General features: G+C 59.1%; 1 protein-coding gene across 3 annotated transcripts; it reads left to right on the top strand.

Moving 5' to 3' along the window:
* Positions 1–4,463: 4,463 nt before the first annotated feature.
* Positions 4,464–15,476, top strand: FAM3A (FAM3 metabolism regulating signaling molecule A). 3 transcript variants are annotated; one of them, XR_009698904.1, is made up of 11 exons: positions 4,464–4,882; positions 5,000–5,072; positions 6,955–7,068; positions 7,665–7,688; positions 9,815–9,938; positions 10,042–10,100; positions 10,429–10,479; positions 10,801–10,885; positions 10,962–11,088; positions 11,786–12,086; positions 14,844–15,476. XR_009698904.1 is itself a non-coding variant. In XM_061178446.1 (10 exons), the coding sequence occupies exons 1-10, from the start codon at positions 4,499–4,501 to the stop codon at positions 11,879–11,881; spliced, it is 1,137 nt and encodes a 378-aa protein (XP_061034429.1). In that variant the 5' UTR covers positions 4,464–4,498; the 3' UTR covers positions 11,882–12,475. The 3 variants fall into 3 exon arrangements, 2 of the variants coding, with proteins under 2 accessions (XP_061034429.1, XP_061034430.1); XM_061178446.1 differs by lacking the exon at positions 14,844–15,476 and having other exon boundaries at positions 11,786–12,475; XM_061178447.1 differs by lacking the exon at positions 14,844–15,476 and having other exon boundaries at positions 4,576–4,667; positions 11,786–12,475.
* The last annotated feature ends 16 nt before the right edge of the window (positions 15,477–15,492 follow it).

Below are 15,492 nucleotides of genomic sequence, written 5' to 3'. Positions count from 1 at the left end.
CTGCCTGTCCCCTGGTTGTTTCTTTCCTGCCACCTGCGACCACGGGCCCCAGCCCTCGCCTCTCCCCGCCACCCACTTCCCTCCGCCGCTGGCTCGGGCGGGAACGTGGGTATCCTTCAGTCCTGACCAAGCCCGGCCTTCCCCTCCTCTCTGCCCTGCACCCTAGAACTTTGTCACGAGACCACCTTGGGCACAAGAACAGGTCACGTTCATTTCCCCTTCCCTCCCCAGGCAGTGCCCCTGCCCCAGCCAGGGCACTCAGGGGGCACTGCCGGCCCACTGAGGCGACAAGTATTTAGGAAGGAGTGGCTAAGGGACTTGGGAACAGATGCCAAGGGGGAGGGGCAAGTCCAGGGCGCACCCTGGGCACCGCAGAGAGGTGCACAGCTGGCCTTCTCACCAGCCTCCCTTGCCTGTGTTTCCTGGGACCCCTGTAACAAAGTGCCACACGCAGGGAAGCTTAAGGCAACAGAAAGGTATCCTCTCCCAGTGCCGGAGGCCGGAAGGCTGAGCTCCAGGGCCAGCGCCCTCCAGGGGCTCAGCTGGCCACGTAGACCCGTCACTCTGGTCTCTCTGTGTCTTCATATGACATCCTCCTCCGTGTGTCTGTCTCGCTCTGTTTTCCCTTTACAAGAACACCAGTCATATTAGATTTGGGGCCCAGCCTCCTCCAGGATGACCTCACCTTAACCTGATTACGTCTGCACACACCCCACTTCTGAATAGGAGCACGCTCCCTGGGCGTCTGTCCTGCCCTCCCCCCGGCTCCGCTCTCACCGAGCACCGGGGACAGCCTGGGTTCTGGTAGGCGCGGCTGACCCGAACCAGACGAACAGACGAAAGACTCAGATGCTGGTACGTCTTACGGAGGGAACGAGCCAGCAGCCCAATGCGTGCCCCGGGCAGGCGGACTCCATGCCCCAGGGCCTCACAGCTGGCAGGGCTCAGGGCTCCCTGGACGGGACGCTCTGCGGCAGCGGGGCCAGGCCCTCAGGCCATTGGCAAGAACCTGGCCAGTGGCCCCTCCCTTCAGCTGGGCCTGTGACCCGCCTGTCCCCACCCCCACTGTTGAAGGCAACTGTCCAGGGCTTTTCGCTCCCATCACGGAGGCCTCTCCTCAGCCTGACGCTGACAACCAGCTCTCCTTAACTCCTGCACGACCCCTGGGGCTGGGGGCAGAGCGGCGGCTCCCACCCAGGACTCTGCAGGAGCAGTAAGTAGACGAGAAGGAACTCGAGTGGGGGCTGGCCGCCTCCTGTCCCGTGAGCTAGGGTGGTGAGTCCCACCCTGCACACCGGCTGCATCCCCAGGTGCCATCCCCGCTCTCCCCGACCCCTCCTGTAACCGGAGGACGTGCCGCTTCCAGCTTGTGCAGGAGGGAGACCACAGAGTTCACGTAGACCTAGGTGAACGGGGAAGGGAGGGGCTTTCTGGGACAGGGGCGGCTGGAATCCGGATCCCGCAGTGCCTCCTGGCCCAGGTCCACGCAGAGCAGCTGAGAAGGCCCCACGTGGACAGGACTACAGGCCAGGCTTCAGCCTGGGGGCGGGGGGGGGGCAGTGGCCTTGGTCCTCCCGATGCCTGTGGCCTGGAGAAGGGGCCGTAAGTCGCCCAGGATGGCACGAGAGCACCAGACCCCGAGATGGTGGCCCGGAACGCGATGGAGCGGGTCCTGGGAGCCGCAGCCGGGCCTTCTGCTCACCACCAGGGGGCGCTGTGCTGCTCCCGGGGAAGGGGCAGCTGAGTCCCTGGCCCAGTCCTGGGACCTCAAACCCTCAAAATCCGGGCCTGAGGATGACCTCAAACCTTCGGGATAAAAACCAAATAAACGGAGGTGCAGGGGGCCCTTCCTGACCCCACTGGGGTCTTGGTGCTCAGAGCCCCCTCACAGAGCCCCACAGACGCCTACAGACTTTTGGGGGACCCAGTAGAGCTGTGTGCTGGGGATGGTCCTCCCAGGCCCCAGGCCCCTTGGGGAACCTTCTGGCATGGCGTCACCGAGGGGGACTCAGCAGCACAGAAGATCCATGTAGGGGCAGGAGCCTGAAGTGGAGGAGGGACCCAGCTCCTCCTGGGCCCCCAAAATGTGATAACCGCCTGTGGGGAGGGAGGGAGGGAGGGAGGGAGGGAGGGGTGGGTGGGGGGGACCCTCCCCATCTGTCTGAGTGTCCCCACCATGACAGAGGGCCCAGGCCAGGGCAATCAACGGACACCTCCGATCTGGGTGCTACCCTGTGGCAGTGACGGGAGGGCCCTGGTGAGGATGCCCCGCTGTCACCTGACACCGGGTGCCTGTGATGACAGAGATGAGCGACCTGAGAGGAACAGTAGCTGTGACCTCAGCTCTAGGAGCCTGAAATGAGGAAGCATGAGGTCCCGGGTAAGGACGTTCAGCTGTCACCTCCATTCTGGAGCCACAAGCATGAGGGACCCCGTGAGGACAGTCACCGGTCCCCTCATCTCTGACATAGTCCTTAGGGCCTCGCTGAATCGAGACAAATGTCACAGCTCTGGGGCCCTAGGATGGGGAACAGACACGACGCACTGGTGAGGAAAGACACCTGTCACCTAAGCTCTGGGTGGCAACATTGGCGCTGAGGGCTTTCAACTGGCACTGAATCTCTACAGTGGGACAGAGCAGGAGGGCCCAGGCGAGGACAGCCAACAGCCCCCTTAGCTCTGGGTGCCTACACTGGGTGAGAGGCGTTGGGCCCAGGTTTCGACGTTCAACTCACATTTAACTGTGGGATGCCTGGACCAGGGCGAGGCTTAGAGGCCCAACCTCAGGTAAAGGCATGAGGGGCAGGTGAGGGCACACAGGTAGCACTTCAGCGATGGCAGCCACCCTGGGGCAGAGACGTGAGGGCCCAGGTGAGGTGAGTCGACTACAAGCACAAGTCTTGGTAGCTACACTGGAACGGAGAGGTCATTTCACTGTCACCTCGGCTCTGGGTTCCTACACTGTGGCAGAGGTGGCCTCAGGTGAGGGCATTCAGCTGTCACCGGAGATCCGATTGCCTAATCTAGGGTATAGGCAAGAGGTCCCGCGATAGGACAGTCGCCCGTCACCTCAGCTCTGGGTGCCTACTCAGGGGTAGAGGCGGGAGGTGCCGGCACAGGGGCATGAGCATGCAGGCCCACATGAGCACTGTCAAGTGACAACTCTGTGCTCGGGGTCTACACTGAGAGGGGAACGAGGCATCAGCTGAGCGCACGGGCTCTGGGTGCCTACACTTGGGCAGGGACACGAGGAGCCAAGGAAACACGGTGAACTGGCGCCGCAGCTGTGGGAACTACATTCTCTGCCATCTCCCGCTGGGTGCCCGCACTGGGGCAGGGCCATGAGGATCTATGACAGGCGGGTCTCATGCTCTCCAAGTCCCCATCGAAAAACATTCCTGGAGAAACAAAGCTGCCCCTTGAGGCACAGAAGGCTTGGGATGAATCCCAGGCCTCTGGCCCTCTCGAGGGTGGTGCCCCTGGGGTTGGTGAATGTGCCTCTGGGCCCTCAGGGGGGCTCATTAAACCAGTCTTTCCAAAATGCCTGCTCTGAGCAAGATGTAAACACTGTCCTCTAAGAACTAGACGTCTGGCCGCTGCCCTGTGCCTGGCAGGAGCTTCGCCTACTGGGCACCACAACTGCCAGCATTACAGGGAAGAGCACTAAGGAGGGCACGGTGCCCAGGGCTTGGTACTCACAGATATGTGAGAATTTGGCAAATGGTCAGTACTATTTCTGGTCCCAAATTCCATGACAAAACTCAAATACCAACCCGTGACAGCAGCACAGGGGCCTGAAACTTATCACCTTGATCTTGTTAGGGAGAACGAGGGAGTGTTGTGAATGCCAGTGTAGAAGCTCCTGGGGGCTAACCAGAGCTCTGTCACTGCCTGGCTCTATCGACTTTCTCTGTATTCTGGGTTCTTTCCTTAGGAAGGTTTCCGGAAAGTGGTGTCATTGGGTCAAAGGGCACGGATGTTTCAGTGGTTCTCACGCCGCCAGGCCGCTGCCGTCCAGAAAGACGGGTCCAGGCGACAGAGGTGGCCCCAGCTCTCCCAGCGCGGGAGGTGATCGGGGTGCCCTGGGCGGTGTCGGGGGCGCCTTTGTGAAGGGAGACCGCGGAAGGCTGAGCCTGCTGACCCCGGGCTCTTCGCATTCTGCCGTTTCCCGTACACGCTTCTGTCCCTCCGGGCTTCGAAAAGGCACACATTTGAACTTTGAAACAATGTCTAATTACGCCCCCAGATCCATCCACCCCTTCCTAAACTTCAGAAATCCGAGTTTAGGGCAAGAGCATAGCCCCGCCCTCAAAGCCTGGGAACGCTGGGCTCCCCCGCCTGAACGAAGTCTCAGAGGAGACCTCGGGGGCGGGGCTGAGTAGGGCCCCTCCCCTTGGCAGCCTGGCAGCCCGGCCCCGCGGCTCCGCCGGAGCGTGCGTCAGGGGTGGGGCCGGCTCGGGCCCCTCCCACCCGGTGGCCGGTCGCCCAGCCCCAACCGATGGCGGGGGTGGGGCCTGCGGGCCGTGCTACCGCCCTGGGCCGCCATTGCCGGGCCTCTCGCTCCGCGCCGTGGAGCTTCCTCGCCTCGCCTCGCCTCGCCGAGCAGAGCGGGGCAGCCGGCCTGACGGGGCTGCCCCTGACCGAGCTCGCATTCCCCCCACCGCCAGGCAAGTCTCTGGCCGGCCCGGCCCGCGTCGCCGACCTCCAGGCCCGGGGGGCCGGGGGGAGCCTGAGCTGGGGCCTCCCACGCCCGCGTCCGGGAGAAGCACTTCCACTTCCCAGGCCCAGAGGCTCCCGTGGGCACGATCGTGAGCCTCCAGGTTTCCGAGGCCCCTCTGGTCCCAGCCGGGCTTCTCTCCGCCTTCCCGAGGAGCCTGGCCAGGTAGTTGGACGAGCAAGTCGGTGCACCGATCGCGCCCGCCCCACAGCTGGGACCCAGCACGGGCTCATCATCCCTGACCCCCACCCAAACCTGCTCTTCCGCTTTGTTGCCCCCCAGAGCGCACGGTCCACAAACGCTGCACCTGACGGCTGCCCCACCCCAGCGGGAGAAGTGGACATGAGGTTGGCAGGTGGGTGGCTTCCACAGTGAACCGGAGAGAGTTGGAAAGGAGACTTGGCTGGAGGCCCAGGTGTCCAGAGGTCTGTCTGGAAGGGCCGGGGGTGGTGGGACCACTGGGTTTGGGGTTTGGGGTTTGGGGGTTTTTTAAATATACATATATTTATTTTTTATTTATTTATTTTTGGCTATGTTGGGTCTTCCCTGCGGTGCGCGGGCTTCTCATTGCGGTGGCTTCTCTTGTTGCAGAGCACGGGCTCTAGGCGCGCGGGCTTCAGGAGTTGTGGCACGTGGGCTCAGTAGTTGTGGCTCACAGGCTCTAGAGCACAGGCTCAGTAGCTGTGGCGCACAGGCTTAGTTGCTCCACGGCATGTGGGATCTCCCCGGACCAGGGCTCGAACCCGTGTCCCCTGCATTGGCAGGCGGATTCTTAACCACTGCGCCACCAGGGAAGTCCCTGGGTTTGGTTTTTGAAACAGAGGACTCTGCAGAAACACTCATTCTATGACCTGGAGCAAATCCTTTCACCTCTGAGGACTTCAGCTCCCAGCTCTCTTTTCAGCTGTGAGATGGGGGTTATGATAATAGGTTTCTCCCAAATGGGATAACTGGCCGCTGTTTGGAAACAGAGCTGTGGGAGAGAGCTCCAGGGAGCACGGCGGCTGGGTGGACAGGGCGAGGCTGTGGTCTTAGACGAGAAGCTGACCACAGTGGCCCTGCGGTTAGATGTGAACCCAGTGCCAGCCCTGCTGTCGCCTGGACTGCTAAGATGAAGGGGGCTTGGGGACGGATAGGTTGGCGGGTGGACGTCATACCTGCTAAAGTTGAAGCATTATGAATGTATCCCGGAGAAGCTGACCCATGAGGAACTGGCTGGGAGAGTGGGGCCTCAAGAGTGGTCAGGGCTGGAGTGGTAACATACAGTCAGTGCTCGTGAGGGTTAGTTCAAGGCTGGGAGCAGAGCAGGGCACCTCTAGGTAGAGTCGAGGCAGGAGAGGAGACGGAGAGTAGGGTAAAGGCAGAGAGGACACTGTGGGACAGGAGCTGGGGAAAGTCCAGCTTTTCAGGGGAGGGTCAAGGAGGACGATCTAAGCAAGAAGGATGAGGAGCATCCAGGTGGGGTTCAAGGGTGCTGCCCCAGAAGCCAGCCGAGAAGGGTTTCCGCGGGAGGGCTTCAGCCTGCGCGGCCACCTGAGGGTCAAGGGACGTTAGGGCCAACAGGTAACCCGGGGCGCTGGCACCAAGAAGGCCCCAGGCGGCCTTGGCCACAAGCCGTCCTGCGGGGGTAATGGAGGCAAGGGCAGAGTGGGGCAGGTTGCGAGACGGGGAGGGAAGCCTATGGAAGGAGCCGGCGCACAGGACTTTGGAGGAGCCGGCAGGGAGAGGAAGGGAGGGCGCAGAGCCCCGCCGTTGGCTGCGGATGTGATTCCGAAGGAGGCCTCTCCTCCCGCGTTTTCTGAGGATGGGAGGTGTTGAAAATAGAGGGGAAAGAGGAAGACAAAGTGACCGCTACGCCAAGAAAGCCGAGCAGGGCGGAGAGCTCGGCGCCCAGCTCACAGCAGGGGAAGGGAGGATCTGCCTGGCCTTGCAAAGGAGTAGGAACCGCCTCCGTCACCAGCACAGGAGAAAGGGGGGCAGGATGGCAGGGACTCAAAGACATTGGTAGCCTCAGAAGCAGGAGGTTAGGAGGCCCCTCCACACCGCCAGGGAGAGCCAAGCTGAGCCTTGGAGTTGGAGCTCAGCTTCCTCCTTCACCCGCCAGGAGCTCCCACCTTCCTGTTCTCCCGTCACTTCTTCCCAAGTGCCTGGGGAGATCCGATCATGAGAGGCCCTGGGGTCGTTCGGGAGCTCGCTGGCACCTGAGGAGGCCTTGCCCGTGTCTGTCATGTCTCTAGGTCCCCTCCGCATCGTGGCCCTGGTCATCACCGTGGGCCTCACCTGGCTCGTAGCCAGCATCCTCCTTGGTGGGCCTGGCGGTGGCTTTCCTCGCATCCAGCAACTCTTCGCCAGTGAGTGTGGGACTCTCCCTCGCCCCGCTACGAGGTCCCCGGCACGGCCGCCTGGGCCTGCAGCCTGAGGCTCGGGGTGGGGGTGGCGGTGGCCTGGGTTTGCTGTCTCTTCCTGGCAGGGCACCTGCAGCTGCCCTCGGTCTGCCTCCTGGCATCCGGCACAGCCTTCCCCCTACCACCCAGTTGCTTCGGCTGGAAATGCCAGTCCCCGCTAATTAGAATCCTTTGTTCACTGGGGCCCGCGTGAGGGGCAGGGGGGCTTCTGCTGAACACTGGGGATGACTCCCGAGTTGTTCCCTGCAGGCTTTCCGCTGGGTTCTGAGATGGGGAGGGGACTCGACACCTCGTTACTGGTGACACATCACCTAAGTACTTTTTGCAATTCCGATCTACCCTTTTCCTGGAGCAGAGAGCTTTGCATCTGAACATCATTTAGACTTGAGCAGGGACGTACGTGCCAAGGTCAGCCTGGCTTAGCCCTTGGCCCCTGAACCTGACTGCCCCTCCACCTTGACTTCACAGTATAGGAGCAGGCTGCCCTGCTGTAGGCCCTGGGAAAGGTCCACACTAACAGAAACAACTCTCTGTACCCACAGGCCCAGAGAACTCAGTGACTGCAGGTAAGGCTCCTGTCACCTCCCTGCTCCTCCCCTGTGCCCACCCCTCTTACCACTTTTGCGACACGCGTGCCTGTCCCCAGCCCTCCAGGGTTTCTCTTCTCCATTCATCCGTCCCCAAACTAGCTGTCACAGCCCACTGGAGCTGCTTGCATGCTGTGAGCCTAGGAAACAAGTTACCTGCTTCCAGAATACACTAGGGGGACAGGCATAGGATAGATATTCTCATTCCAAAAGGGAGAAATTGGAAGGAATAAAGGGGTCATCAGTCTCAAGCAAGTCCCAAACCCAGCAGGGCAGATCCATTCGATTTCAAAACATAAGAATCCCTGGGCCTGTGGTGGGGGTAGGGGGGATCTGGAACGTAGGGGACGATCCTACCCTCCCTCTGGGCCTGAGCCAACTCTGGCCTCTGCAACCATTGCTCTGCCCTTGGGATCATCCTTCCTCCCTTCTGTCCTTTCTCTGTCCCTTTCAGTCCAGGCTGGCAGTGTTTCTACTGGTATAAAATTCTCAAAAACTTTGTTGATCTCCTGTGCAATTCATGAGGGTCTAAGCTGTAAGACAAGAGAGTCCTCCAGATCTTTCCTGGATAACCTCATCTCTCCATTCCTGGCTTCCGCTGACATGGTTGAGTTGGTCCACAGGTCACACGGCCCAGCTCTTTACCAACAGTTGTCCAGCCACACCCTTGGTGTGCTCTCCCGAGCCTGCTTTCTCATTTTTTGCAATATGATTAGCCTGAGAATTTTCTAGATCTTCACATTCTGGTTCCTTCATACTTAACAGTTACATCCTCAATTTATCTCTCTTCCCTTACATGTTACTGTGAGCAGCAAGGAGAAACCCTCAACACTTTGCTTGGAAATCTCCTCAGCTCAATCTCCAAGTTCAGCATTTACAAGTTCTACCTTCCACAAAACAGTAGAAAACAATTTGGCCAAGTTCTTTGCCACTTTATGGCAAGGATGGCCTTTCCTCCAGTGTCGCGTAACATGTTCCTCATTTCTGTGTGAGAGCTCACCAGAAGCACCTTTAGCATTCACATTTCCATCGACAGCCTGGTCACGATGGTACGTGCGTGATCCCAGACCGCAGGAGCTCTTTCTGCTGCTCCTCTCTCTTCTTTCTGAGCCCTCACCAGAATCACCTGTAATGTCCATATTTCTACCAACAGTCTCTTCAAGGCAATCTAGGCCTTTCCTAATATGCACCTCAAAATTCTACAGCCTCTACCCATTACCCAATTGCAAAGCCATTTCCACATTTTTAGGGATTTATTATGGCAGCACCCCACTTCTTGGTATCAGAATCTGTACCAGTTTCCTGGGGCTGCCATAACAAAGTAGCACAAACCGGGTGGCTTAAACAACAGAAGTGTATTCTCTCACAGTTCCGGAAGGTAGAAGTCTGAAATCTAGGTGTTGGAAGGCTACACTCCCTCCAGAGGCTCCAGGGGAGGACCCTTACTCACCTCTGCCAGCTTCTGGTGGCCTCAGGTGTCCCTGGACTTGTGGCCGCCTCCCTCCCATCTCCACCTCCATCTTCACAAGGACTTCTCCTCCGTGTCTGTGTCTTCTCTTCTGTCTTTTATAAGAACACGTGTCATTAGATTTAGGTCCCACTCTATTCCAGGATGATCTCATCTTAACGAATTATAACTTCAATGATCCTATTTCCACAGAGGATCACGTTCTGAGGTCCTGGGAGTTGGGACTTGAGAACATCTTTTGTGGGGACACAGGTCACCTCGTAATAGAGACCAACCTCCTCGTGCCCTCTCCACGGGGTCCTTGCACCTGCCCTCCCAGCGGCTTTCCTTCCCTCCTGTCCTCTGTTCCCGGTGGGGCCACAGCCCAGGCCAGCCCTCCTGCCTCCTTTCTCTTCTCCCACCAGTGGCCGAAGAGCCTCCCTGGGGTCCCTGTCACCTTGCCCTGAGGCCAGCCCCAGAGGGATACAGTGTCCATGGAAGTGCCCCTTCCTTGGCCTGAGCCACGTCCCCACCCCACGCCAGTCCCCTGGTCTGTGGTCACTCATTCCTCCCTATGGGCTGGTCCTGACCTCCCCCTCTCAGGTCTCGGGTGCCCCCAGGGCCAGGCCCATGGGTCACCCCTGTTGTCCCTACCCAGAGCCGAGGGCCAGGAAGTACAAATGCGGCCTGCCTCAGCCATGTCCCGAGGAGCACCTGGCCTTCCGCATGGTCAGCGGGGCTGCCAACGTCATTGGACCCAAGATCTGCCTGGAGGACAGGATGTGAGCTCCTCAGGCGGGCGGGGGTGGGGAGGGGAGCTGGGTCTGCGAGGACCGGGGTCGAGCAGGGTAGACGTGCCACTGGAAGGCTCTGTCCCCCTGCTAGGCTCATGAGCAGCGTCAAGGACAACGTGGGCCGGGGACTGAACATCGCCCTGGTGAACGGTGAGTTGCCCACGGAGCGGAGAGGCAAAGCTGAGCCGTGACCTGCCGCCACCAGGGATTCCCAGCGGGGCCTGGGAAGGGGTCTGTGCGAGCTGAAGGCTCCACAGAAGAGGTGACCCAATGGACGAGAGCGTGGCAGCAGTGAAGAACTGGAAGTTTCCAGGAGGTGGGAGGCTGCTTCATGGGGAGCCCCTGGAGGGCCCCCAGTGCTGAGCAGAAGCTCCACAGCCTCGGGTGGGTCCCAGCGGTCTGAACGAGGGGCACGGTGGGCGTGAATATGGGGGGAGGTGAGAAGCTTCCAGCAGCACCCATCCTTCCCTCCGACCAGGGGTAAGCGGAGAGCTCATCGAGGCCCGCGCCTTCGACATGTGGGCGGGAGGTGAGTCAAGCCGCGGCCTCCGCCTTCCGACTGTGGGCGGAAAGACGGCATCTTCCCCCTGAAAGCTGCTCCCTCTGTCCGCTCGCTGGGGCGTCTTGAGCACTTCCTTGGGTTCAGAAAAGCCGGGGAGAAGGACAGGTGTACGGTCAGGGCTTTGGCCCTGGCTTCTTATACCATTTGGTCCCTGCACTCACTCAGCGACCCTGGCCGGGGTGTGTCCCTGGCCTGATCACTACTTTAGTTTCCCCATCTGGGGAACAGGGGTTGGTGAGGGAGGGGTGCTCAGTGGTGCCTGATGCTCCATGGGAACTGTCCCCCCAGATGTCAATGATCTACTGAAGTTTATCCGGCCGCTGCATGAAGGCACCCTGGTGTTTGTGGCTTCCTACGATGACCCAGCCACCAAGTAAGTAATGGCCGAGGCTGGCCGAGGCCTCACCCTTCTGTGGTCACGGCTCATATCTCTTCCTTCTGTGGGGCAGGATGAATGAAGAGACCAGGAAGCTTTTCAGCGATCTGGGCAGCAAGAATGTCAAGGACCTGGCCTTCCGGGACAGCTGGGTGTTTGTAGGGGCCAAGGGTGTGCAGAACAAGAGCCCCTTTGAGCAGGTATGGGCGCAGGCCCTGGGACCCCCACTGCCCTCCCCTCCGGCCTGCATCCTCTGAGGTCCCCTCTGTTCACGCCCAGCACCCACACACACAGCAGCCCACACGTCTTTAAGATGCTCCTGGGGCTTCCCCGGCGGTCCAGTGTTTGGGACTCTGCGCTTCCACTGCAAGGGGCACGGGTTCAATCCCTGGTCGGGGAACTAAGATCCTGCCTGCCAGGATGCTCAGTCCCGTCCCATCCCCCCAAAACCCAGCACCCCAGTTCACCCTGCACACCCTGCTCCCCACAGCAGGACAAGGCAAACAGGCTGTTAGGCCAGTTTCTGGAAGGCTCCGGCTGCCAAAAGAGCAGCTCAGCCCCCAGAGGAGGAACGCCCCCTGTGGCCTCGCTCTTCCCGCAGCTTCCAGCGGCTCCCTGAGGGCTGGTGAGGGCAGGGACACACACCCCTGCTTCCCTTCCCCGCGCGCGCCAGGCCCACCTACGTTCAAAGAAGGTGACCCCCCCCCACCTGCGAGGGGGCAGGCCAGGGCAGCTGCTGCCATCTTTAGATGAGAACGCTGAGGCGCTGGGACAGACAGGTGGCGGGTGCCCGAGGCTGCACGCTCGGTTGACCCCAGCACAGAGGGACAGAGAGTTCTGTCTGGCCCTGGTGCCCGAGGGCTGAGCCCGTGCCTTCCTGCCCCCACCGACCCGCAGCACGTGAAGAACAGTAAGCACACCAATAAGTACGAAGGCTGGCCCGAGGCGCTGGAGATGGAAGGCTGCATCCCCAGGAGGACCACGGCCAGCTAGAGGCCAAGCTCGAGGACCAGACTCAGTGAGGCTGTGTGTACCCAGCCGGAGGAGGCGCCGGCACAGCGCTGAGGCCCGACCCCACGCGCAGCCAGGAGCGCTCCGCCCCAGCACATCAGGGCTACGAGGCGGTGACCAGTGACCAGACCATGCCCAGCGGTGGGGCTGCGCTGCGGCCCCGTGGCGCTTTGTCTGGGGACCCCAGGTACCCGTCTCCTTTTCCTAAAGCTGCTCTGCCGGCCAACACCCACCCAAGTCCCAAGCGCCTGCGGCCCCAAGTCTGATAGCAGCTGCCTGGCAGGTCGGGGCATCTTCCGGAACCTCTCCGTCCCAGAGTGGGTCGCTGCTCTGCAGGCCAGTCCTGTTTCCAGCGTGATTCGTTCTGCTGCGCCAAACGTGGTGGCCACTCCCGGCGCCTGGCTGCCTCCTGCCTTGCTCTCGCGGGAAGGGGTGACTGCCTGGGAGCCAGGCCGGCCGGGCAGTGAGGTCGCCAGCCCGATGGCAGTTCCTAGCGCGGCGGGTGGCAGCTCCTGCGGTTTGTCTGTCAGAGGGCCCGCTTTCTAAATGACGTCTTAATAAACTGGTGGCCCCCGATGGAATGAGGTGCATTCAGAGGGGAGTCGGGTGGTGAGCAGAGGGGCCCCCCTGCGGGCGTCCCTGTAGCGTTGCCCTTAGACACGGCACAGGCCTATAGGGACCGGGATGGGGATTGAAACCAACCCAGGAGCTTCCCCTCCCCCCGGCCTCCCGCAGGAGCTCGTGTGTCTCCCCCGCAGTGCTCAGTGTTAGATGCCTTTGAAATCAGGCCAGCAAGAGGCCGAGTCACGAGGGCTATTTGGCATTTCTCGCAGATTGCAGTTATATTTCCCTGCAAGGGGTGAGAACCAGCAAGAAGCTATAAGGAGTTTTCTGGAAAAGTACATGAGGGTGCAGAAATGGTCTGGGGTCACAAAAAGGAGAGAAGGTGGTTGGGACTTCCCAGGTGGAGGAATCGGGGCGCCAGCCAGGTAGGCTTAAGGGGGCCGTGGCGGGGGCAGTGGACTTGCAGGTCCCCCCTCTAGGGCTTAGGTGCTGCCAGAGTGTGAACACGGCATCAGGAAATGAAAGTATTTAAGGAGGTGGCAGAAGAGGAGAGAGAGGCCAGGGACGGCCCGGGAGGAGAAGCTGTGGTTGTGAGGCCATAGCCATGGCTGCGAAGGATCAGGAAGTGGAGATGTGAGGAGGGCCCGGATTGCTTACCTGGGAGACGGTGTTCACAGAAGCTGAGACGCAGCCTGACCCTGTGCCGAGAGCTTTATGTGTCTTCATTTTTAAATAGACTTCCTGTTTTAGAGCAGTTTTAGGTTCCCAGCAAAGTTGAGCAGAAAGTCCAGAGTTCCCGCATACCCAGCCTCCACTGACACGTCACCACCACCCGCAGCCCAGGGTGGACATCAGGGCTGCCTCTTGGCGTCGTACAGTCTGTGCGTTTGACAGTGTTTATAATGACGAGTACTTACCACTATAGTATCATACATGTATTCATTTTTTAAACCTTCTATTATGGACATTTTCAACATCCTCCAAAGTAGAGAGACTGGTCTGATGAATCTAGATGTACCCAGTGGGGCTGCCACAGTGATCAACCCTAGCGAGCAAGTGCTGCTGGTTGCTGGTGAGCCCCGTTTACGGAAGATAAATGGTCCCTGGTGTGCTCAGGAAAGTTCCCTGGAGCTGGGAGGTTAGCAGCCAGATGAATAGGGCCCCGCAAGGTTAGTCGCTCGCCCCAAATGAAACGCATCTCAGCGAAGGGCCGCACCGCAAGGCTGGGAGGTGCCTCTTATACAACTGCTGAGCCAGCTGACCTGCCCCAGACCTTCACTGCGTGCGCCAGAGTCACACAGGTGGAAACGGCAGGCCAGCTTTATCCCCCACGTGGCCCAACGCAGGTAGGATGCTGGCAGTGGTGTGGAACGCAGCCCGCCCGACCTCCCAAAGCGGAGGTACGTCTTTCTACATCCTGCAGTCCCCTTCCGCCAGGGTTTTGTCCCCCAGGCCTACCCTTAGGAGTTAAGACATCGTCAGTTACAAGTGACAGGGTCCCAACTCAACTGGCATATGCAAAAATAAATACAGAATGACAGGGGAGGGAGGCTTAATGTTCCTGTAGCAGACCCCAACGCCTACGGGTGATTCCAGCTCCAGTAATGTCCTTGGGATACGGGCTCTCCATCTCTTGGCTCCGCTTTTCTTTGTGTTTGCATCCTTTTCAAACATGCTGTCTTCCCCAGGCAGGGGGAGCAACAGTGGATGTCCCAGGTTAGCAACCCCAGCAAGAAAAGAGCCCCCACCTTGCCAGTCGTTCCAGCCCAAGTCCCCGGGAACTACCTCTCATCGGTCCAGATTGGATTATGGGTTTATCCTTGTCTCAATCTGTGTGGCTCTGATTGGCTACCTCTGGGCCTGTGCCCACCCCAGAGGCCAGTGTTGGGGTCATCCTCATGCAAACCTTGTGTACCGAGAATGGAGGAGGGATGGCCCCCCAAAGAAAACTCGGGGGCCGTGACCTGTTGCTGGGCATACAAAAACGCCAGTTGTCACTACATTTCCCGGTCAATACCAAATGCATCCCGTACTTGTGCTTGTATAGAATATGCCTTCCATGCGTGCTGATTTATCACATGGTCTACTTGGAGGCCCCTGCCTGGAGAGCGGGAGGTAGGCACACTTTTCAGGGTCATCACTGTGACCCTGTTAGCAGGACGGTGGCAGGTCTCCCATCTGAAGTGCACGGATGTTGTTTTAGCTGTCACTATCGTTTGTGCCATCTATTCTGTCGGTCCAGATGACTTTTCTTTTGGAACTAGATATCCTTGACTGATTCGTAGAGACCTTCCTTCTCTTCTGGGGTAAATTATTAATCCCGTAAACTAACTACAAACATTGTCTTGTCTTTAATTTAGCCACCCCTTTTTTCCTGCAGGGAAGGCCTCTAAATTCCTTCATGTCGGACAGCCCACCCGCCCACTCTGGCTTTTCAGGGAAGACTGAAGGGACTGATGATAGCGGGGAGCAGCCTTCTAACTACATTTGCTCTCCTTGACCCCTGGCACCAATTCCCGTCCAGTTGGAATATCAAAACGCAGGTTTCCTCAAGAGCAAACACATCTTTTAGGTTTTCCATCCCCAGTTCTTCCAGCTGACCCACCCCCCTTCTCCCTGTGGCCAGTTTTACCCCATCCTCAGACAGCGACAGCACCGCTGCTCTTGCGCAAACTGCAGTCTTCAACACAGCGTGTGCCAAGCTCGGCCTTCTCGCCTGTGCCAGCCTGCTTCCGTCAGGACACCTCAACCCATCTGAGAGGGACGGTACAGACTTTCTGGGACACCAAGTCCACACACACAAATGGCTTATGAACTGAGACTAAAGAACAGCCTAGAGCTATGGCCTCTGAATGTTTCTGGATCATTGACATAAATCAAACCCTGAGTGTGTACCCTCACCATGTGTGTGCTTACATGTCACACGCATGTACTAATCTGAACTTTATAGCACACATACACAAGTAGAATTTTTAAATAAGTAAAATGTATTTAAATAAGGCTAAATTAAAATTGATAGGTTTTTAATT

Source organism: Eubalaena glacialis, chromosome X, assembly GCF_028564815.1.
Source record: "Eubalaena glacialis isolate mEubGla1 chromosome X, mEubGla1.1.hap2.+ XY, whole genome shotgun sequence".
NCBI lineage: Eukaryota > Metazoa > Chordata > Mammalia > Artiodactyla > Balaenidae > Eubalaena > Eubalaena glacialis.
The sequence above is the reverse complement of the archived record's forward strand: the minus strand, read 5'-3'. Positions and strand labels throughout refer to the sequence as shown.